Source organism: Peromyscus californicus, unplaced genomic scaffold (genome assembly GCF_007827085.1).
Source record: "Peromyscus californicus insignis strain IS unplaced genomic scaffold, ASM782708v3 Scaffold_9__1_contigs__length_137607984, whole genome shotgun sequence".
NCBI lineage: Eukaryota > Metazoa > Chordata > Mammalia > Rodentia > Cricetidae > Peromyscus > Peromyscus californicus.
In genome coordinates, this window is record NW_026294617.1 from 262911 (window position 1) to 286883 (window position 23973).

At 39.0% G+C, this 23973-nt stretch overlaps 1 protein-coding gene across 1 annotated transcript in view; it reads left to right on the forward strand.

Moving 5' to 3' along the window:
- The window catches only part of Hltf (helicase like transcription factor), a 105197-nt gene that overhangs the window by 16059 nt on the left and 65165 nt on the right, over positions 1 to 23973 (forward strand). The window contains 9 exon segments of the mRNA XM_052732099.1: positions 829 to 852; position 905; positions 1047 to 1117; positions 4028 to 4101; positions 5007 to 5090; positions 11302 to 11393; positions 11461 to 11505; positions 12387 to 12473; positions 16893 to 16990. Of these exon segments, the coding sequence (XP_052588059.1) occupies positions 829 to 852; position 905; positions 1047 to 1117; positions 4028 to 4101; positions 5007 to 5090; positions 11302 to 11393; positions 11461 to 11505; positions 12387 to 12473; positions 16893 to 16990 (576 nt within the window).

Here is a 23973-nt window from a genome sequence, read left to right on the forward strand (position 1 = left end):
TTTCACCTGTTAATGATTTTAAGATGAGGCTTGCCCATTGGAAAGTACTAATTGTAGACCTGCCACATATAGTGCATTTCATCATGCAGCATTTAAAGCTTATATTCTTTAACATTGCTACTGATCTTATGAGAAAAGCAGTTACATTCTTGGCAGTTGCTTTAGTCATGCTGTAATGTTGAAGTTTTGTAACATTTTAACTTTTGACTAAAAGTTGAAATTAACCCTTACAAGACATACTGTTGTTTTCCTTAAAGACAATATCTTACACCTTATATTGATTACTTTCAAGAAAATTCACCCTAGACACTCAGTCAGTTGCCTGTTCTTTCAAGTAAAAATAGTGTGTGAGTGTATGCAAATATGCATGTAACAACAATAATGAAAAAAGAGGCCATGAGTTTGAAAGAGAAAGGAGGGGTTTATGGGAGGGTTTCGAGGGAGGAGATGATGTCTCAAAAAGGGCGTGGGTAGCAGTGCCTGAGAACTGACACTAAGATTCTTCTCAGGCCTCTATACATGTGAATACTAATTAATATTAGTTTCATGATAAAAATGATAGTTCATTGTAGAGTGTTTGTCGTTCAATAAAATGACCTTTCTCTGTGGGGCTTATAGTCAATCATTTAGTAACTTATAATATGGTATAAGAAATATTTTCTTAGCTAAGTGAAATACTTATTTTTCATTAGCGATTATATTGTTTAATAATCATGCATGCTGTGGCTTTGACTTATACTCAGTATTTTATTATTTTAAAATAGGTTTTGAAATGTTTCTAGATGGGTTTTAGAATCTGACCATTTGTCTTTTAAAAATATTTCAAAGGGCAAAACTCTTACTGCCATTGCAGTAATTCTTTTTTTTGTTTGTTTGTTTGTTTTTTGTTTGTTTTTTGAGACAGGGTTTCTCTGTGTAGCTTTGCGCCGTTCCTGGATCTGACTCTGTAGACCAGGCTGGCCTCAAACTCACAGAGATCCGCCTGCCTCTGCCTCCCGAGTGCTGGGATTAAAGGCATGCGCCACCACCGCCCGGCTCCATTGCAGTAATTCTTACCAACTTTGCTGATGGTAAGCCTCTTCTCAGTAAAAGAAGCAAGAAGAATCAACCAAGAAAGGTAAAGGAAGTGTGTTCTGTGAAGGCTGATTTACTGTAAAAATTTCTATCTCACTAAAAGTAGTTGACAGCTAATTAATAATAGCTGATCTTCTTGAGATGTGATTAATGTTTTTTAACTATTTATAATGGTGCTTATTAAAGTGTAAGCACCAATTTCTGTGGGGTGCATGTGTTTTTATTTGTTGTTGTTTTTTGTTGTTGTTTTTCAAGACAGGATTTCTCTGTGTGACAGCTCTAGCTGTCCTAGAACTAGCTCTATAGACGAGGATACCCTTGAACTCACAGAAATACGCTTGCCTTTGCCTCCCAAGTGCTGAGATTAAAGGTGTGTGTCACCAGTGCCTGGCAGGGGTTGCATGAATTTTAATCCCAGTACTTAAGGCTGAAGCAGGTGGATCTCTGAATTCGTGGCAATCTGATTCCAGGCCAGTTAGGGCTACATAGTAAGACATTATTTCAAAACAATAACAATAAAAAAACAAGTTAAAAAACCCAGAAGACTGAGGGGTCCCCACTGGATCAGGCCCTCTGAATGGGTGAGACAGTTGATTGGCTTGATCTGTTTGGGAGGCATCCAGGCAGTGGGACCAGATCTTGTGCTCATTGCATGAGTTGGCTGTTTGAAACCTGGGGCCTATGCAGGATTGTTTGGCTCGGCCTGGGAGGAGGGGACTAGACCTACCTGGACTGAGTCTACCAGGTTGACCTCAGTCTGTGGGGAAGGCTTTGCCCTGGAGGAGATGGGAATGGGGGGAGAGTTGGGGGGAAGGTGAGGGGGACGGGAGGGGGGAGAACAAGGGAATCCGTGGCTGATATGTAGAACTGAATTGTATTGCAAAATAAATTAAAAAAAAAAAAAAAGAAAATCCAAAAAGATAAAAAAAAAAAAAAACCCAGAAGACACAAATAAACAAAGTATAAGTATCATATTTGTCTTAATTCTATTGCTGTGAAGAGCACCATGACCAAGGTAATTTACAAAACAAACGAACAAACAAACAAATAATTAATTGGGTCACTTACAGATTCAGAGGGTTGTCCATTATTATCATGGTGGGGATCATGGTAGTAAGCAGGCAGGTATGGCAGTAGAACAGCAGCTGAGAGCTCATTGTTGCTGGCGGGGGGTGGGGATGGTAGGCAAAAGAGAAATTAGAAGTAAACTATTCTTACCTAAAAATCCTAAAAGTCTGATTTAGAAAACAGTGCAAAGATGCTTTCTGTATTTTACTTTCCATGTACACTACTTCTCCTTAGAGCTTATTATTGAATTTTTTTTTTAATTTTTACTTTTACTGGGACTTTAGTATCTCAATTTTTTTTCTATAAATACTACTGCTTTATCTTGTTAGCTTTGGGAATTCCAGAAAAGAGAGTATGGTAATAGTAGCTCCATTATTTACTGAATAGAGAATCTTGGTTTGAAAATTTAGTGTGGGAGCTTTTTATTCTAGTATAAATCTCATGATTTTTTTTTCCACAGTGACATTTATATTTTAAGAGATTTTTTGTGTGTTTGTTTTCATTTGGAAAGATTAAGACCAACTAGTTTTCATTTTTTTTTTTTAGTATAGTGGGAGATTATATTCGTTGCTTTTCCTCATATTTTAAGGAAATGTTAATATGTATAATTAGAAAACTAACTAGGAAAGTGTTTTATTTTTTGTATTTATTGGATTAAAAAATTTTTATACAAGATATTCCCACCTCCCTTCCCACCCAATTTCATATTCTTTCTCTCAAAACAAAACAAAAACATAAAAAAGGGGGTCAGCATGGGGGTGGTGCCAAAAAAAAAAAAACCTAAAAAGAAAAGGATACTTAAACAAAGCACTGATAAAAGCAAATAAAAAACATGGAGTCCATTTTGTGTTAGCCACCTATTTCTGATCATGGGGCCTGTCCTGCAGTGTGGTTTATATATCTAGTGTCTCACTTCATTGGAGAAAACTCATTTTCTCTTTCCCAACAGGTATGAATTGCAAATCACTTGTTGTTTAGGGGTGGGACTTTGTGTCTATTTTCTCTTCCCCTATGCTGGGATTTTGTCTGGCTTGAATGTGTGTAGGTCTTGTGTGTGATGTCACAGTCTCTGAGTTCATAATGTACGTCAGTCCTGTTGTGTCTGGAAAATGCTGTTTCCTTGGAGTCATTTGGCTCTTAAAGTTGTTCTGCCTATTCTACCACATAGATCCTCAGCCTTGAGGGGAAAAGTTTGATAAGGACATCCCATTTAGAGCCGCGTCCTTCAAAATCAATCACGTTGTATCTCTTTATTACTCTCTACTGCAAGAAGAAACTTCTCTCTGATGAGAATTGAGCAATGCACTGATCTATGGGTATAGCAATATGTCATTAGGAGTTGTTTTATCCCTATGTTCATTTAGCAGAATAATAGCAGTAGGCTTTCCCCTAGGCCCATGACCTATCTAGTCTCAGGTTCTGGGCTACTTTAGCAATGCCAGGTATGGGTTCTCTCTCATGGAATGGGCCTTAAATCCAATATTAAAACGTGTTTGGTTACTCTAATAACATTTGTATTATCATTGTACTAGTATATCTTGCAAGTGTGTCATTATTGTAGGTTGCAGGGCTTAAAACTAGACAATACTCATGATTCCTTTCCTACTCTGCTAATGTACATAGACCTTCCGGCTCCATAAACATTAATCAGTAGGAGTGAAGTTTCTCATAATTTTCATTTTTGAGATACTAATGAAAAAATTTAAATCAATTTGTATATTCTTTTTTGCTTTTTTACCTCCTTTTAACCATTTTTAAAATGGTGATCTATCTGTTAGCATTTATAAGTAATCTTCATTATGTAAAGTAAAGCGATATAATACAAAATTCATCTTAACATCATTTAAAACTGGTATCCCATTGAAGAAAATGCCTTTTTACATAGGAATACAAGGAGGAGACTGGTAAACTCGGAGGGAGTAATACTGACAAAGAGGCAGATGGACTAAGTGCAAGTGAGTTGTAGTTGTGAATATGGTCCGACCACTTTATGGATATTTTCTCACCTATTATAATTCTATTTTGAGTTTTGTAATATAAAAATTTAGGATCTCTTTTTCTAAAGAACCTTGTGAGGATTCGTAATCAGAAAAGCTTTGTCAAAATAATTGATTGGTTATTAGTATACCAGTTAGAAAAGTTGGGGAAAGTGTTTTTAATTGAGAGAAAAATTTCTTCAAAGAACAATTTAAAGAAAAAATAATGTTTTGTTTTAGAACTTCATTGTATATACAGTGTGTTGTGGGAAAAAATGAGAACTCAAGAATAATTATATGTTAGCATTCTTAAGGTTGAAGAAGGAATACATAAGCAAGTGGGTGGTGGGGGAGAGGTAAGAAAATTAACTTATAATACGTAATGGCATCAAAATTTCATTGCAAATTAGTGAAGTTCTCTGGGAAGAAAATGACTTTGCAGTGGTATATTGCAGAGCCTGGGAGGACTAAACAGTGATAAGGAAGGTTGCTAAGTGACAGCTAATGTTTGGAAATACAAATGTATATTTAGCATTTTATTAGGATCTATTAGTGTCTGTCTGTCTGTCCTCCTTCCCTGAGTGTATTGTGTTGTTTTTGTTTTTTGTTTGTTCGTTTGTTTTTGTGATACGGAAATAAATTCAGCCTCTGAGTTGGGTGGTGACTGTGGGAAAAAGACCTTTCATTTGGGTCATAAAAAACTGAAGGTATATCCCAGTGGGAAAATACTAGTTTAGGAGAAATGCAGAAAGAGTTCCAGAGGGCATGAAAGTGAAGTTATTAAAGTTCAAGGTTAGTTATGGAAAAATATTAAGCCTTTCAGAGAGATGGTGTTATTGTAAGACATTTTGATAATTTTGTGTGTTTCTTTGAAATAAAGCCATCCAGACGTAGTGAAGAACCTGGTGTTTCAGATATTCAGGAGAAGAATAAGTATCCCATGTCAGAATTGTCTAGCTTCTGCCCTAAAAGGTAAAGTGTTTAGGTTTAGCTCCATGGCATGTTTGTTTTCTCTGCCTTCTTGTAAGAGAAAGAAATGAGAACTATATTTCAGTTATAGGTTACTTCAAATACATTTCTAATTGTAGATTACTAAATCACAATGACAGTATAGTGTTCTTACTTTAAAAGTAAAAAGTAATATTGCTCTATAAAAAATAATTTATTCTTAAATCATGCTGCCAGTCTTTCCTATTCTTCATTTCAAAAGTGAAAGTAATATTAATCTATACAATAAATGGTTTATTTATTTTTAATAATCACTTCCACTTTCCTTTTTTTTTTAACCTAGATTTTCTTAATGAGACATTGAGATTTTTCCTTTGGATTTTGGGGGATAAAATTGAAGGATGTGTTTGGAAGACTTAACACAGCGTTCTTTGCTCTTTTCAGAAAATTGTGGAGAGTTAACACAGACTAGAATGTAGAGAGAGTTTGCATAAAAGATATTATTCTCGTTTTATCTTACCTTGAATCTGTTAACTTTATAAGCTTCATTTACCCTTTCAACTAGGTATAGGTACCAGGCTTTTGTTATATAGTATGGTCTCCCATCAGTGTACATGGATGTGATCTTGTGTCTAAATCTCCACTAGCAATTCCTCAGCACCAGTCACAAAATACGGTCTAGTTGATGATTCCGTCATTAATCTCCTCTTGAACTGAACTCAGAATCATTACTTACTAGTTTTTGTTTTTTATTTAGAAATTTTTTCATTTTATTATTATTTTTTTTATGTGTATAAGTGCTTGCCTGTATGTATGTCTGTGTGCCACATGGGTGCCTGCCTAGTGCTCAAGGAAGCCAGAAGAGGGCATCGGATCTCTTGAAACAGAAGTTACACATCACTGCAAGCTGCCATGTGGGTGTGGGCAATTGAACCCAGGTCTTCTGGAAGAGGAGCTAGTGCTCTTAATCCCAGAATCTAGCCTGATTTCCTTCTTATGTAAATGCCAAATCTTAAAACTGAACTAGTCATAAGCCTGTGTAATATAGCACTGTTAGGTAGAATAGATCAGATGAAAGGAAATTAATATATAACAAGGAAAATGTGTACAACAGCAGCCAGTGTATGTACTATAGCCAATACAGACATGCTTATTCTTCAGAATGGTAGTATTTTTAGGTCTTTTGTATACAGTCACATTTATGCTATATAGTCAGTTATATTTTATTTCCATTTTCCAAGTGAGGAAACAGACATAGTTTGGTGATTCGCATAAAGTCATAGCAAGTTACTAGTAGAATGAAGATTTGAATCTTGGTAGTCTAATTCCAAAGCCCATCATTCTTACTTACAATTTATGCAGTAATTATATAATGAATTTCCTCCTTGAGGAGATTTCTATCAGGGTCCAGAACAGATGCTACAAGTGGCTAAGGATTCTAGTTTGAGGGATATTCAGTGAATCTAAGCACACTGAGTTCGTTAGTCCATTCACCTTATTCTTCTAAGTCAATTCTATATCTATACAGTTTCTTTTCTGTTCTCTTAGCTCCTCTCAGTCCCTCCTGTTCTCAGTCCCTTCTATTGTTCTCTTCATGTCTATCTAGTTCTTTCTATCTCAGTCCTCATCTTTGTTCTTCTCCATCAGTTCTCTTCTTGCTGTTCTCTCATATCTATCTAGGTCTTTTCCATCTTCTTCCCTTCTTTGTTTCACTAAGAATATGAACACACACACACACACACACACACACACACACACACACACACACAATCTCCATCCATTCATTAACAACTTGTTAGTAAAAACTACAAAGTAAACTCTCAGAGACAAGCATTCTGATAAGTGTCATACTTGGCAAAGACTTGGTCAGCTTAATTGGTGATTGACAATGGCTGTAGATTGTAAAAAGTACTGGCTATCTCTTAAAGGGATAGCTACAAAGGTTACAAGGAAAGAAATTAAACCAATGAGAGATTTAAGGCAAAGAATATGTATACTATTTTATGTGATTAATAATATCCAGATACAGTTAGTCAGTTAATAGCCTTTTTCTGTTAGTTACCTGAATATCAGGACCTACATATAATTAGTCTACTGAGCCTAAAATCTTGCATTAAAAACTGGTGCAGAAATAAATACAAAGTGTTAATTGTTATTTGAATCAGAATGGGGAGGTGCTAATGGAGGAAGCTTAGGGCAACATAGGTGCTATTGATCTCTTGAAGCACTAAGATATACCAAGGCCAGACACCTGCACTATCACTTCTGGTTCACTATAATTCTTCTGAAGCATTTTGATCTAAGAAGGCCAGTCACCTGCAATTCCACTCTGTGAAAGTTCTATGAAGACATTTTGTCTGTTCAATATTTATCTTGTCAGTGGCTAAGGATGGAGAACAAGACCTCTAAGTGCCTACAATATACAATAGATCTAGTATGAAGCACATTTTAGTATGTCTCTATTCTTAAAAATTGTAGAGTTAGCCGGGCGGTGGTGGCGCACGCCTTTAATCCCAGCACTCGGGAGGCAGAGCCAGGTGGATCTCTGTGAGTTCGAGGCCAGCCTGGGCTACCAAGTGAGTTCCAGGAAAAGGCGCAAAGTTACACAGAGAAACCCTGTCTCGAAAAACCAAAAAAAAAAAAAAAAATTGTAGAGTTAAATAAGAAACCATCTTCTAGACTATTCACAATTATGTGTGCCCATAAGATTGAGATGCATTCATGAGAATGCATGTACATGTAACATGGAAATGCACGGTAAATGGGGAGAATCATAGCTGTTATTACACAAGAAGTTTACAACAAGAGACAGCCAGTTCATTCAAAAGACAGTAACTATATTTTCCCTTTTCTTTGATAACAGTAGGGTTTTTATCCTCTTATAACTCCATTTTCAAAGGCCCTATCAAGATTTTCTTTAATTGGTGTATATTGTACAAATGGTAGGCTTCATAAAGACAATATTTTTCAATATTAGGTACTTTGACCATATTCATCCTCCATAGCTTGTCCATCTTTCTCTTCTTTCTCTGTTTTTTTTTCTTACCTTCCTCTAATTTCTTTCTTCCAGTATCCCCTTTGCTTTGCTGTTTTATAAATATGTATGGAGAATTTTGAGTATATATGGCTTTATATATCTTTGTTCAATCTAAGATCCACAAAATTTATTTACCTTTCTGAGTCTGGCTTATTCCATCCATTTTCTTTTCATGATTCACTTTTCTTTATGGCTAACACTATTGTGTAGATGTAGCATGCCATTTTTACTCATTTGGCTGTTGATGGTACATTTATGCTAGATGCAATTTTTTTAGCTGCTGTGAATAATGCAATAGTAAGTACTGATGTGCATGTATCTCCATAGTGTGTTAACTCACAGTCTTTGGGGTATAAGAGTGGTATAACTGGGCCATGCAGTAGTTCTATTTTTAGCTTTTTGATGACCTGTTATGGCTTCTACAGTGGCCACACCAGTTTACATTCTCAAAGCAGCATTCCCATCAGCATTTATTTGTTTAGTATTTTTCTTTGTTTTTTTTTTAATTTCTTTATTCTTGAGAATTTCATACATGCATGCAGTGAAATATCATCATACATGCCCCCTATTTATTCCTTGGGGGAATTGAATTCCCTGCTCAATTTGTCCTTCCTCCTGCTCTTTTCCCCTTCCTCTTCCTCTCCCCCTCCTTCCTCCTCCTCTTCTTTTTTTGATAAACCACTAAGTCTAGTTAGTGCTGCCCATAGATTCATGGGTATGGGACCATCTACTGGAGGATGGAAAACCTAACAGTAGCCACACTCAAAAAAGAATTGTTCTCTTTCTTCTAGCAACTATCAGCTTCCATTAGCTCCTCAGGAAGGGGTGGGGCCTGGAGAAAACCTCAATCTGTGTCAGGATTTTAACTGTCCTTACTGTGTTCAGGTAACCACAGTTGTAGTGAGTTCATGAATTTGATAGCTTTGTTCCTCTCCATCTACCAGCTCATACATTGTTTTTTGCCTCCTCTTCGCCAATATTCCATGCCCCTTATTAGAGAATAAGGGATGACAGAGATGTCTCACTTAGGGCTGAGCACTTAATCTCTTATTTTCAGCACTTTAATCAATTGTGAATGTCTGCATTGACTACTGTTCACTGCAAAAAGAAACTTCTCTCACTGAGATTAAGAGCAGCCCAAGTCTATAGGTGTAAACATATTTAGAAGGTAATTTGACAACATGACCATCTATCAAAACAATAGTAGGTTCTACCTTAGGGCTTTTGAGCTTCCCAGCCAAGGGCTTTTGATCAAGATACTTTCCCTCTCAAAATCTATCAGTATCTACTAATACAGCAGGGAGGAATAGGGCCCCATGAACTCCTCTCCAATATGACTGACTGTTGACAGAGCTAGTGCAGACCCAATGAATCTCTACCCATCTCTCTGAAGCTATTTATATATGTTCATTTGCAAACTATTTACAGTCACTTACTACATGCAGGTACAGACTATCTCAGTGTGGTCACTTGTGTGTATACAGGTGATTTTCTCTATGTGGTCACATACCTCAGTGTAGGTACAGAAGATGTCTGAGCCAACACTTGCAGGAGTGCAGGTATCATATTATCTCTACACTGTTATATGTTTTCTTCTCACTTTGGGTTGGTGTTTTCTGGTGATAGGAGAAGCTTTGTGATACTAAACTTCCTGTGTTGGTTGATCTTTATTTTGTTTGCCTTACTTCCAGAGGTTGTACTTTGTGGGCATTGTAACTATAGAAATGTCTGTCAGTCTGTAGACACTAGAAAGGGATGTCAGCAAGGTTTGCAGTGTCAGGTGCCCTAGTTAACTTTTTTGTTTTTGGTTTTTTGAGACAGGGTTTTTCTGTGTAGTTTTGGTGCCTGTCCTGGATCTAGCTCTGTAGACGAGATCCACCTGGCTCTGCCTCCCAAGTGCTGGGATTAAAGGCACGTTCCACCACTGCCCAGCTCTAGTTAACTTTTAAGTTCTTGCTACTTCATGCCCTACTTCTGAAGAACCAGTGAGTCTTACTCTAGTCCATGGTTCAGACCTTATTGCTACTACTTAAGAACACTGTGTGCTTCTGGTCAGAGCTCCCACCCACCACCACCACCCCTGTTAGAACTGTTTTGCATTCCAGGACTCAAAATAGTCCCCTGACACTTGTCCTGGATGATGCAAAGAGGAGCTCTGCATGTACTTCCACCAAGCTGCTAACAAAGCATATGTCTTTTTAAATGACGTGTTACCTCTGCTCCAGCCAAATACTGAAAGATATGAATGTGGAATATGTGCCCCCAAATTACTGTCTGCTGGAACTGTAAATCTTCTCAGTGATGTGGCTGGCATTAATGTACTTCCTGTGGCTTTTTTTGTTTGTTTGTTTGTTTTGTCTTTGGATTCCACCCTGACTCTGAAGATTTGCACAGATGTTGTACAAATTGGCTGTACAGATGTCAGCCCTCCCTCCCTTCTTTTTCTGCCCTATAAATTATCTTGTACTGAGAGTAGGACTATCTGAAGCTCTGTTTGTCCTAAGCTGAGATCCTCATCCTCCCTAGTTGTTCTCAGCCCTCTTTGGGGAAGAGAGCATGCCCCATTTGGGACTTGAGTGCTTTGAATCAGCTCTGGACATTCCTGTTCTGTTTATTCGGTATTTCTTTGCTACTAAAGCTAGTGTTTTCCTGTCATCACTCCCCTCCAAGGACAGTGGCTCTCACAGTCCCTGGTTTACTTCCTTGTGAATTTAGCAATCCGCATGTAGTTGTCATTCTGCTATCTTCCACATTGCCAATTTTTGGTTCTAATGTTACATGTTTTAGTTGAATGACTGAACATTGAACTCTGTGAATGACTTTTCAAATGTAATCTTAGTGGTACTATATTTTACAAATGAAGCTGTCTGGTCATTAAAAAAAAAGAAGCTTTTTAGCATATTTGATATTTTCTTGGCAAATAAGAGAGTTTTTTGGATTTTCTTTTTTTTCTTTTCGAGACAGGGTTTCTCTGTGTAGCTTTGCGCCTTTCCTGGAACTCACTTGGTAGCCCAGGCTGGCCTCACACTCACAGAGATCCGCCTGGCTCTGCCTCCCGAGTGCTGGGATTAAAGGCGTACGCCACCACCGCCCGGCTGTAAAATTTTTTAAAAAGCAAATAGGAGTTAAACAACTTCTGTATTGCATTTATTAAACATATTGCTTTATTACATTTTATTTTGAATCTTTCAATTTTAGAAGAAAATTTGCTGTTCAGTACATTGAAAGCAGTGATTCAGAGGAAATTGAAACTAGTGAACTTCCACAGAAAATAAAAGATAATATGACTTGTTTTGATACTGTTATATAGTCTAATCTCCTAGTGTGTCCATTGTTTATTATTTTTTTTTATTTTAGACAAGCTGAAAAATGCACAGTCAGATACTAAAAGTAGAGTAAAAGGTAGGTGTATATTACATCTCAGTACTTACATAACCTTCATGTAAATATTTTTAAAATAAAACAATCATTAATTGACATCTTGTTAGCTTGAAAGATCTTTAGCAATAGTATAAAATTTGGCTGCTTTTGAACTTTTTCCTGCATTTGAACTTTTCATGAACTTACTATGTGTTAAATTAAATTATGCAAATTCAACGAATAATTTCAATTTCAATCTTAATGGATAATATTTAAACCAACTTTAAACAAAACAGTTGTTTTCTACTACTTACAAAATAAATTGAATAAAACTTTTTATTTTTTACATAAGTGCGTACAAGCATGTACACACACATATGCAAGTGCTGGTGTGCTTGTGCAAACACATACATACATACATACACACACACACACACACACACACACACACACACACACACACAAGCTTAATGAACAGGTTTGGAGTGCCTTCTTGGCAGTATTCACATTATGCACATAGAAAACAATGTATACCATTTATTTCATCTTTGAAATATGCTTTATTTTCCTATTCAAATCATATTGTCTTTCTCATTAACTGAGAAATTGTATTACATTTGGAAAACAGCTTATCACCGTTACACCGATATGAAATTTAGCAGCTTCATACTGGTACAGCTTTTTTTCCTGAGAGCTGAATCTCTTTGCATTTGTCTGCTCCTGCTTTTTCTTTTAAGAGAAGTAACAGCTGGGATGTGATTACATCATTTGAGCTATAGGGATATGCTTAGTGTCATAAATGGCTTGCTATTTACCAAATACTATTTTTATTTAATTAAAGTAATATGTCAAGTTGCAGAATATAGAAAGTGCCTAAGAAGGCAGAGTAAGAAATTTTTATATTCTGTGATTTTTCTTATCAGGATCATCTAAGGTTAAAGAAGATACAAAATTTGCTCATGCACTTACTTCATCTGCCCTTGTAACAAAGAAGAAAATATTGAAAAAGGGTCAGTAAGTCTAGTTTTCCTCTTTCCCCTCCTGTTCTGTTCTAGTAAAGGAATGGAGTCATTTATGATTGGTTTAAAGCTTAACTTGCATAAATGTAAATAAAGATCTAATTTTTAGTGTTATTAGAATTTGCTTTTCACTTAAGAATGTCAATGATCTTTTTTATAATTTTTATTTTGTACATAGAAAAACAATCTTGCTTATGAATAGGATGGAAAAAGATAGAATTAAGATTAGATGTCTGAGAGAATTGTTTCTCTGTACCTTGGTTTCCATGTACAGCACAAGATCTTATTTCCATGGCTTATTCAGCAGTCATAAGTGATGCAATACATAAGTAAAAGACTTTAGATGTTAAATGATACAAAGAAGATAAAACAGTGTAATGGCATAAAAGCAGACTTGAATGTAGTCTGTTTAAAAATGATATATTTTGCCTAGAGAGGCTAGGTAACAAGGAGGGCCCAAGGGGGACATATGGTTCTCCCAGGGAAGGGGAAATAGAGATCTGCTGGTTGGACTGGGGGTGGGTGGGCATGGAAACTTCAGGGATTGGGTTGGGGGAGGTGGGAGAAAGAGGAGAGTGCTGAAAAAGATGACTGGGGAAGGGTGCTTTATGGAGTCGGGTAGAAGCATGATGGAAGAGAAACTTCCATGAGTCTACAAGGATGGCCCCAGCTAAGGCTCCTGGCAGCATAGCCTGAACAGGATTGGTGACTACCTAGGTTGTTATCAGAGAGCCTTCATCCAGTGCCTGATGGAGGCAGATTCAGAGACCCATGGCCAAACAATGGGAGGAGTTTGGGGAATCCTGCTGAGGAGAGGAAGTGGGGATTTATAGGAGCCAGGGGGTAATCAGGGACATCAGATGAAAACCCACAGAAACAGTTAGCCTGGCTTATGGGAACTCAGAGAATCTGAACCGACAACCAGGTAGCCTGCATGGGACCAATCTAGGCTCTCTGCATAGATGTGACAGTTGTGTAGCTTGGTCTACTTGTGAGATTCCTGACAATGGGAGCAGGGTTCTCCCTAATGCTTTTGGCTGGCTCTTGGAAACCTATTCTTCATGCTGGATTGCCTTGCCCAGCCTGAATACAGGAGAAGGTGCTTGGTCTTATGGTAGCTTGATGTGCCCTGTTTTGCTGATGCCCAGAGGAGGCCTGCCACTTTCTGAGCGAATATGGAGGAGGGGTAGATTGAGGGGAAGGCAGAGGGGAAGTGGGGAGAGGGAGTGGGAGAAGAGGAGGGAGGGAGGCTAGGGTCTGTATGTAAAATAAATAAATTAATTAGTAAAAAAATTTATTTTGAACCTGGATGGCATAAGGGTTAAGAGCACATACTACTCTTCCAGAGGACCCAAATTCAATTTCCAGCACCTATGTTGGGTAGCTCACAAATGGGATCCAGCTACTTCTGACATCTTTAGGCACACACACACACACACACACACACACACACACACACACACACACATTATATACACACACATAATTAAAATTAAATCTAGAAAGATTTAATTAGAGAGGGAAAAATCCACCCTGAATGTAGGCAGTCCCATTCCATGGGTTGCTCCTGGACTTAATAAGGAGAAAATGAACTGAGCATCAACATTTTTCTGTACTTCCTGACTGTGGATGTAGTGTGACCAGCTGCCTCATGCTTTTGCTGCTATGACTTCCCCTCCATAATGGGCAATATATTCTCAATTTGGAGGCCAAAATATATCTTTTATTTACTTTTGTGGGGTATTTTGTCACAACAACTAACAGAAAATTGGTACTGAGGAATGGTGTTATTGCTGTGTTTAACTTGACTGGTTTGTAAGCATTAGTGTAGCACAAATTACTAAATGGTCTTATTAATAAAAAACCTGGAGCCAGATATTGGGGTGAAAGCTGAAAGATCAAAGGGATAGAACAAGCCAGCCACAAGTTCTTACTGCTAGGAAATCCTTAGCCCAAGAGAGAGCTACTTCCTGTATACTCATGCCTATGTACCTTTCTGTGCCCTTCATCTTACTTCCTCTTTCCACTCAGCTATATCACTTCCTCTTTCTGCCCAGCTCTATCACTTCCTGTTTGTACACACCTCCATTCCTCTATGGTTAATTAGTTCTGGGATTAAAGGTGTGTGCCACTACACCTGGCTCTGTTCCCAGTGTGGCTTGGAACTCACAGAGATCCTGATGAAGCTCTTCCTCCTGAATGCTAACATTAAAGGCATGTGGTACCACTGCCTGACCTCTATGTTTAATATAGTGGCTGGCTTTTTCCTCTGATCCCCAGGCAAGCTTTATTTGTTAGAGCACAAATAAAATATCACCACAGTATAGCACTGGTTTGCAGGAACAATGTGAAAGATTTTGAAGCTGTAGGCTATAGACACGCTTTAGACAAGAGACTAATGGGCCATTTTGGTGGGTATTTGGAAGATCAGAATTCTAAGAGAAGTGAGAATAGTGGGAACTGGCTTATCAGGTTTCAAAGGACTTTCTTAGGAACTGGGCTAGTGGCATTTTGTGTTTTATTCTGGTAAAGAACCTGACTTCATTCTGTCCATGTCTTAACCATTTGAGTGGGGCTAAATTAAAAAGCATTGATTGCCTGGTTGTTTGGCATAGGAATTTCAAGACAGGATAGCATTTAGGCTGTGTTATGGTTACTTCTCACTGCTTTTACCCAGGTTGACAGAGAAAACTGCAAGTTGGGCAGAAAGGTAAGACAAATGTACAGCTTGGCAAGGAAGGGATGAGAATTTATAGTTCAGGACAGGGGAGATATGGAAAGAGTGACTATAATGGTTACAGAGATTAACAACATTAAAGAAAAATCTTGCAGCTGCACTGGGATAGGAGTACACAGAGGCAAGACCTTACGCATTGAACGCTCTAGTTTGTAACAAGGCAGATGAATTTAAAAGGAGATAGCCAAGACACAGAATGCCACTGAAGGCATTCTCTGCTCCACAGTTGCCACATAGAGTAATATTTTCTCAGGGTTAGCCGTAAAGATATACAGAAGTGGTTGTAGCTTTGGGCTACATTTTGAGCTGTCTACAGAACTTGGAAGTATTGTCCATATGGTACTGATTTTGTAGGCATGCAAAAATGCATGAAGCAAGGTTCATGGAGGCTTGGGTCAAGATTTCAAAAAGCTGCTGTGGATAGAAAGTGTGTGGCAGGGTCAAACTTCCTGCAGGGAAGTGTGGAAGAACATTGTACAAACTGGGAAGGTATCGCCTTATATATAGTGGAAGCTCCAAGATGTTGGAGGTGCTACAACCTTAGGATGTTTATGAGGAAGGATATAGGGGCTCACAGTTAAGAAATTGCCCTGAGTTTCAGAATAACCTTGAACTATTGAACAGTACTGGGTCTATTCAAAAAGTGTGTGAGGAATTTTAGAAATGAACTAAATACATTTTGCATTTTGAGATGAACATGAAAGTTTGGGGGCCAGGGTGGAATGTTATGACTTAAAGTGATGTGCTTGTGTTTTAAGTTGACAAGAGATTGAATTGTTAATCTTCTTTGTCAGTTTGATTGGGGTTAAAATCACCATAGAAACACTCTCCTGGTTGTGTCTATGAGGGTGTTTCTGGAAAAGTTTAACTGAAGAGGAAAGACTGCTCCAAGTGTCTAGTTACAGCCCTCTGATTCTTCTTGATAAATAATCACTATTTAATTTTTGGTTTTATGAAGTGAGAGAGACTGGAAACAGTCCATCTCTTTTTTTTAATGTTTTATTTTCTTTTGTAAGGGGGTTTCTCTGTGTAGCCTTGGATATCCTGGAACTCCCTCTGTAGACCAGGCTGGCCTCAAACTCACAGAGATCCACCAGCCTCTTCCATCCAAGTGCTGGGATTAAAGGCAAGCACCACCACCTCCCTGTAGCTAGAGTTTTCCTGCCTGGCCCACAGTCAGGACAAATCTCTCTCACCTGCCAGTCCCACAGCCACTCAAACCCAACCAAGTAAACACAGAGACTTATATTGGTTACAAACTGTGTGGCCATGGCAGGCTTCTTGCTAACTGTTCTTACAGCTTAAATTAATCCATTTCCATTAATCTATACCTTGCCACGTGGCTCGTGGCTTACCGGCATCTTCACATGCTGTTTCTCATCATGGCGGCTGGCAGTGTCTCTCTGACTCAGCCTTCCACTTCCCAGCTTTATTCTCCTCCTTGTCCCGCCTACACTTCCTGCCTAGCCAATGGCCAATCAGTGTTTTATTTATTGACTAATCAGCAACACATTTGCCATACAGAACATCCCACAGCACCTCCCAGAGCCAGTTTCCTGTTTTTTAATTCTTCTGGATTTCTGTCTTCATAGATGATTGTTAGGACCATATTGAGATGGATAACTCAGTATTTAAAAAAGCAGGTAAAGTCTATCAACACCTTGTTCTTTTAGGAGTATCTGTGGTAGAGGGCTCAAAGAAATATGACACTGGAGAGAGGACAAGAACAACACTGATCATCTGTCCACTTTCTGTGCTGAGCAATTGGATTGTAAGTCTAAAGCCTTTCTGCTTAAAATGGGATATCATATTTGTCTATAAGTGAAACGTGACCCTAATTAGTCTTATTAATAAAAATCAGGAGTCAGATATTAGGGTGAAAGCTGAAAGGTCAGAGAAGCAAAGCAGCAGCCACTAGAGACTTCTTACCTCTATGAATCCTCAGACTGAAAGGGGACCGAGATCGTGTCTCCACCAGCCTTATATTCCTGTCTCCACCTCCCAAGTGTTGTGATTAAAGGCATGAGCCTCCCACTGCCTGGCCTCTATGGTTAACTAGTGGCTAGCTCTGCCCTCTGATCTCTAGACAAGCTTTATTTGTCAGAACACAAACAAAATATCACACAACAAGTGTTGCTAGACAGTATTGTTAGAAATATATGTGACCTTCATTTTATATCTGTTAAATGAATTATATTTGCTGAACTAAAGTACTTTTTCTTTGAGGATTTGTATGATTAACTTAATAATTGCTAATGTAGGCTTTGATTTGTACTTCTGCTTCTGCCATTTTGTTCCCTCTTAAGAGGGACATATTGATAATTTAATACACTTGTTATATTTAGAGATTGAATTTGAAAATTGTAAGAATTTCACTAATAGTAACTTACAGTATATAACAGTGCATAACGTTACATGTGCTCCTGTCTGCTTGGTTTGTCCTTCATTTCTTTTCATAGATTTTTCTCACTTAATCCTCACCATTTTCAGTTTCTAGGTGAACAAATAAAATAACTTCACTAAGGCCATCCATCAAGTACACAAGAGAGCTCGAATGTGGTCTCCAACATTTTGACCTAAGAGTCTCTTGTTTAAAGCTACCAAACAGAAAATCATGGTTCTCCCCTGCAGATTGCTTTTCTTTTTTAAGAATGTGTCATTGGGATGGGATTTCTCTGTTATTTGTAAGAAGCAGCCTGTTTTTATGTCCTTTCTAATTTGAACCTCAAACTTCATTTTATAATTAAATATGATTATTTTGTATTGAAATTTTCCCAGGGGCCTGCCCTGAGAAAATCCTTCCCAGAGTACTGGGAAAGATGCTACATCCAGTGTGGGGTTATCTGAGGGAAAAGAATCTATGTACACCATGCTCTTTCATCCATTTACTTTATTTCTTGAAGACAAAATTCTATCTATACAGCTTAAGTCCATCCTCACACTCAGTTCTTCTCTGTCCATTCTCTTTCTGTCCTCTCATAGCTCTAGTAATAGATAAGCTCTTATGCTCTTGACCTCATCCTCATCTTCAGTTCCTCCATCTTCCATCTTTCCTTCCTCTTCTCCTCCCCTGACTTGATTCAAATCCACCTACAACCTGCAGAACTTTTCCTTACTCCTTACTCCTTGGTGTGAGCCAGTCTTTCTTACCATCTACAGAAACGCTGCCTTTTTCTCTTCTCTCTGGCTATGTGACTCTGCCCAGACCAGTTTTTACTGCACCTGGTAATGCAAAAAACTCTTGTCTTGAATCAATAGCTCTGGAATGCCACTAGGCCTGAAGGAAAAGGATGATCTGAGCTTCATTTGCACAAGAAACAAAGCTATGCATCTACAGTCCACCTGTCTCTTAGGCTCTGTAGGGGGGTTACCTAATAGATCAGCAGTAGGTCTGAGAAGCTTATGCTGTTTGCCATATGGCCTAGTAGTATATGAGTGCACAAAAAATTCATAGCAGAAGACAGCTGATATGTAAAAAGCTGAATAACACCAATAAATGGCTTCCCTCTAGAAAAGGTTCCTTGACCTGTCTAGGTACAGCTTTATTATATACAGCTGAATCTCTATAATATATTCTTGTGGCTTGCAGCAATTTTGGAAGCATTTGAACATAAAGACTACTGGATGTGAGCTTTCCTTCTTGCTTTTTTGAGGCTATCTGTCTCTTATCTGTCCTTTCTCAGGAAGAAGAAGTCCTGCTCTTTATAGAGCTATTGCTTTAATTTTTCTCATTCCATTTTCCACACTTCGTTTTTCTGTTCCTTTTCCTCATCTCTTGGTTATTCAGTCTAATTCCACTGGGTTTTTCATGAAAAATATTCAGGTCTTTATTTTAAATACTTCCTTTTGATTATGTCTCCCCTGAATTAATTGTTCTTCTGCATTCCTTTCCTGTTGTAGCTCTTGGAGATTAATGTCTTCTTTATGCTCTTACTCATTGTATTGGCTTCTGTTTCCAGCTGTCAGAATTGCATTGGGAGATTCCAAGTGACTCATCATACCCACTCTCCTCTTTTTGACATTGTATTCCTCTTCTCTTCTTGGTTTTATATTTCTTCTTGACTATTTCTTAGGCATTGACTTAATGGATTTTTTCTTCACATTATGTGGTTTACCCCTCTACGTCATGGCATCTTTTTGTTTGCATTTATTCATTTTACAATATTCCTTCTCTTGACTCAGGTATCATTTTCCTTCTTGAGGCATATGGGTTGTGGTGTTTTTCCTCCTCTCTATTATTATTCCAGTAAAACTATGATCTTTCTTTAGATATGTGGTTTGCCTTGGCAAGGGTATAAGTGCATGCTTGAATGGCAGGTTTAAGGTGAAACTTAGAAATACTGATAAGAGACATAAATGATATAATTGTGAGTTTCTAGTCTTGGTATGTGCAAATGTATTTTTAAAATAGTTAATCAAGGGGCATAGATCTCTGGTAACTGCTTGCCCAGCATGGCTAACACCACATACAAAACAAGATAAAAATAGGTGGCTAGATAAATATAAAATTGGGAATCGTATTTCATATTTAAAAACTTTAAGTAATATAAACATAGAAAGGAAACCTTGGCAAATAAAACTTTGCAAAAATTTAAGGGAATAATGGACATTTAAACATGTAGAGCAGTGGTTCTCAACCTTCCTAATGCTATGACTCTTTAATACAGTTCCTCATGTTGTGGTGACACTCAATCATAAAATTAGTTTTGTAGGTATTTCATAACTGTAATTTTGCTATTGTTATAAATTATAATGTAATTATCTGTATTTTCCAGTGGTCTTGGGGTCATTCAAATCCCCAAAGGGGTCGCTGTTATTTATGATGTGGCACTGTTTACCATGCTAGAAAAGCCACAAGGCACAACAAAACCCATTATAATAGTTTATTAGAAGAAGGGCGATGGAAGTGATGTGCTTAGGCCTATTGTAAAATTGTGCAGGAAGATGGGGGGATGGGTGTGTGGGATCCACTTTATGGATTCCCCCATGCATGTGCATATGGGCTTGTGTAGCTACGCCACACATGTGCATAGATTATATGATCACGCTGCATGCAAATTATGTGACCATCCAGGGCACGGGTTATGTAGGATGTAAGGCCCCGGAATGACTAAGCGTCTTGCCAGCACATGCGTAGTCATGGGGGAGTGACTAGGAATTCTATAATCCCAGACTCTTTTGTTCTTGTAAAAATTGGTGGGTGAACAGGAATGGGGAGGTCCTATCTCCCAAAACTGCTTCCAGCTGACTCGGTGGGTGTCGGTTAACTCTTGGGGGTAGAGAAGGAGGCTTTTGAGGTAGCTGGATTTCCTGAGGTAGTAGATTGTCCTCTACTGCTTTGGGAATCATCCATCATCTTCCACTGCTTAAGGCTCTGTGGTTGTTTCGGTCTGACAAGGTGGCTGGTGAGGCAGAAGAGGAACTTTAGAAAAAAGTTGCCTTGAGGGGGCTCCCGAAGGGGTCCCAGGGTGAAGGAAGGGGGTCCCAGGACCAGGAAAGTTTGAGTTATACTTATCTTGAGTGGACCTGACCTGTACAGGTGGATTCAAGGTGGCTCTGTAGCTTGGAAGCATTTTTAAACATATTAAGAAGCAGCCACAGGGAATTTAAAATCTTGAGCTGGTAGCCATGATATTATAATGTTTAGTACTCTGTTGTCAAAATTTTATTGGTTAGTGTTAAAGATGGGCTTGGAATTTGCTTTTAATTTTTACTTGAGATAAGCCTTATCTGAGACAAATTTTAAGGCACTTGTTTCTTTTATTAGTTTAGCATCCAGGAGACAGAGGTGATCAATTGCTAAGGGCATTTAACAGGAATAGATTGTTATATTAAAGTCTGTTTTTTTGCAGAGTCCAGACCCTTTGGGTCTGGGGGTGTAAATACCCTTGGACTGTTATTGTTTCTTACTGCCTGGGTACACTTGATGGTCCTTGGCCTCCAGCTCTATGGTGGTCTTGTAACAATTAGCTGAATGATTAATTAGGAGAGGGAACCAGGAAGGAAAAGCTTGTAGGGTGAAACCTCATTCTTCTGGAATTGGTGACAAGGCAGTGGATCCTGGTGTCCTCTGGAACTTGAGAGAACAAGGCTCTGTGTGTGTCACTGTGTATGAGGAGGAATTCTTCTGGGTTGAAAGTGAGATAAAAGACTTCAGATGGGACAAGTAAATCCAGTGTGGGAAGCCCTTGAGCTTAGCAGCTGTGGGGGTTACAAGAATTACCTTGAAGGGTCCCTGCCATTTAGGGGAAAGGGGTGAGGGCCACTGGCCTAGAGTAGAAAGAAGGACCTGATCTCCAATGTGGATTTGGAGTGGGCAAGGACTGTCACATGGCTGGGGTAAGGAATGATCAGCGAAATTCCATAGGAGAGAACAAAGATGACAGAGTAAGGGGGTTAAGAGGTCATCTGGGAGGGGTGAAGACTTGGATAGGATGCCTGGTGTTAGAGCCAGTCTCCCATATGTCGGTTCAAATGGGGAGATTGAGAGGGGCCAGTTGTGAAGGGCCCAGAGCCTAAAAAGAACTAGAAGAAATAATGTTACCTAGTCTAGGTGAAGTTCCTGTGACATCTTAGTAAGGATGGATTTTAAAGACCGGTTGGTGCACTCCACCTTCCCTGAGGACTGAGGATGGTAAGGAATATGAAAATGCCAAGGAATATTAAGAGCCTTAGCTAGTATCTGGGAAATCTGGGAGGTGAACTCCAGACAATTATCAGACTGGAGAGAGGCAGGAATTCCAAACAAGGGAATAATTTCCCGGAGAAGGAGATCTGCAACTGTCTGAACCTGCTTATTAGAAACCAGATATGCCTCCACACAGTTCGAAAATGATTCCACCATCACGAAGAAATATTTAATTCACCTGACAGTGGGTTTATAGGTAAAATCGAGCTGCCCATCAGTCCGTGGAAGGAAACCTCTAGCCTGGTGGGTGGGAAAAGGTTGGCTGTGGTATTTGGTGTTAGGATCTGACTGTTGGCAAATTTCACAAGAGGCAGTAATAGTTCTTAAGTATTGTAAGTCCTCAGAGGTGGGCTGCAAGTGGGCTTTTACAAATTGAAACAGAGCAAGACTATACGTAAGACAGAATTTACTTGTGTCACGAGTTACCTTTGAGGGTGTGGGCTGCACTGTATGGATTCCCTATGGTGAGTGAGTGAGACTTGGCCCTGGAGGGCCACTGTCCTGGCTACCTGGTCAACCCAGTGATTTCCCTTAGAGATGATGGAGCTGTTGGTCTGATGAGACTAGCAGTGGATAATTCCTGTAGCCTTGGGAAGATGAGAGGATTTTAGCATGGCCATTATTTGGCCTGAGTTAGACATGAATCCTCCCTTTGCTGTATGGAGCCCATGCTCTTTCCAAATAGCAGCATGGGACGGGAGGATATGGAAAGCATATTTGGAGTCTGTATAAACATTTAAGGATTGCCCCTGAGCCAATTGGAAGGCACGGGTGAGAGTTATCAGCTCAGCCTGTTGGTTAGTAGTGTGTGCGGGTAATGCCTGTGCTTCTACCACCCCAGTATTTGACACTATTGCATAGCCTGCTTTATGGGTCCCCTCATGTAAAAAGGAGCTGCCATCTGTATATCAGGTATAAGTGGCCTGAGGCAACGTGTCCTCCTGTATATGTGAAGAATAGGGTAATAGTTCTTCTAAGGTTTCAGTGCTGGAATGAGATGGAGAATAGTCAGTGTTAGGTTGAGGAAGGAGGCTTGAAATATTAAGGGGTGGGCAAGACAGGAAAGTAAGTATGACATCTTCCAGTAATGCCACCTGGAGAGAAATAACTTGGGAAGGAGGTAAAAAAAAAAATAACCTGTAAGCCTTTATAAGTTAAGAGATGGGACAGTTTATGGTGAGAGAAGACAGTGGTGGGTGACCCAAAGTTTAGCTTCTTTGATTCCTGAATAACGAGCTCAGCAGCTGCTAAAGCATGAATGCAAGGTGCCCATCCCTGAGTGGGTAAGATCTAGTTTCTTTGACAGATATGCTACAGGTGCAAAGGAGGGTCCCAGCCAATACCCTAGGTGTCTAAGGGCATACCCCTCACTTTCTGTTATATAAAGGGAGAAAGGACAAGTTAGGTCTGGGAGGCGAAGTGCTGGGACCTGGAGGAGAGCTTGTTGGAGCTTCTAGAAGGGTTTAGTAATGGGGTAAAAGAGGGGTTTATGCAGTGAGCCCAGAGCTGCCTCATATAAGGGATGAACAAGGAGAGAAAAAGATGGAACCCAAGACCGTAAGAAGCCAGCTATTTCCAGAAAGGACAGAATCTCTTGTTTAGTAGAGGGTACTGCAAGAGACTTGATTTCTTTCTATGGTGATAGCCATGTGGGTTGGAGTAATGGTTAGACCTAAATAAGTGACATGAAGTGTGGACAGCTGAACTTTGGAAGGCGAGACCCTATAACTCCAGCTGGATAAGAAATTTAGGAGAGCAGAGGTGTTAGTTTGGTTAAGTTGTAATGATGAGCAGCAGAGTAGAATGTCATCTACATACTGTATTAGTTTAGAGCCAGGGAGGGACAGAGAGAGCAGGTCAGAGGCTAGGACCTGACCAAATAGGTGTTTACTGTCCCTGAATCCCTGTGGCATGATAGTCCAGGTCAACTGCATAGACAGATGAGTGTCAGGGTTAGTCTAGGTGAAAGCAAAGGCATTTTGAGACTTGAGAACTGAGAGGAATAGAAAATAAGGCATCCTTGAGGTCTAGAACTAAGAAGTGAGAGGTTCCTGAAGGGGTAGTGG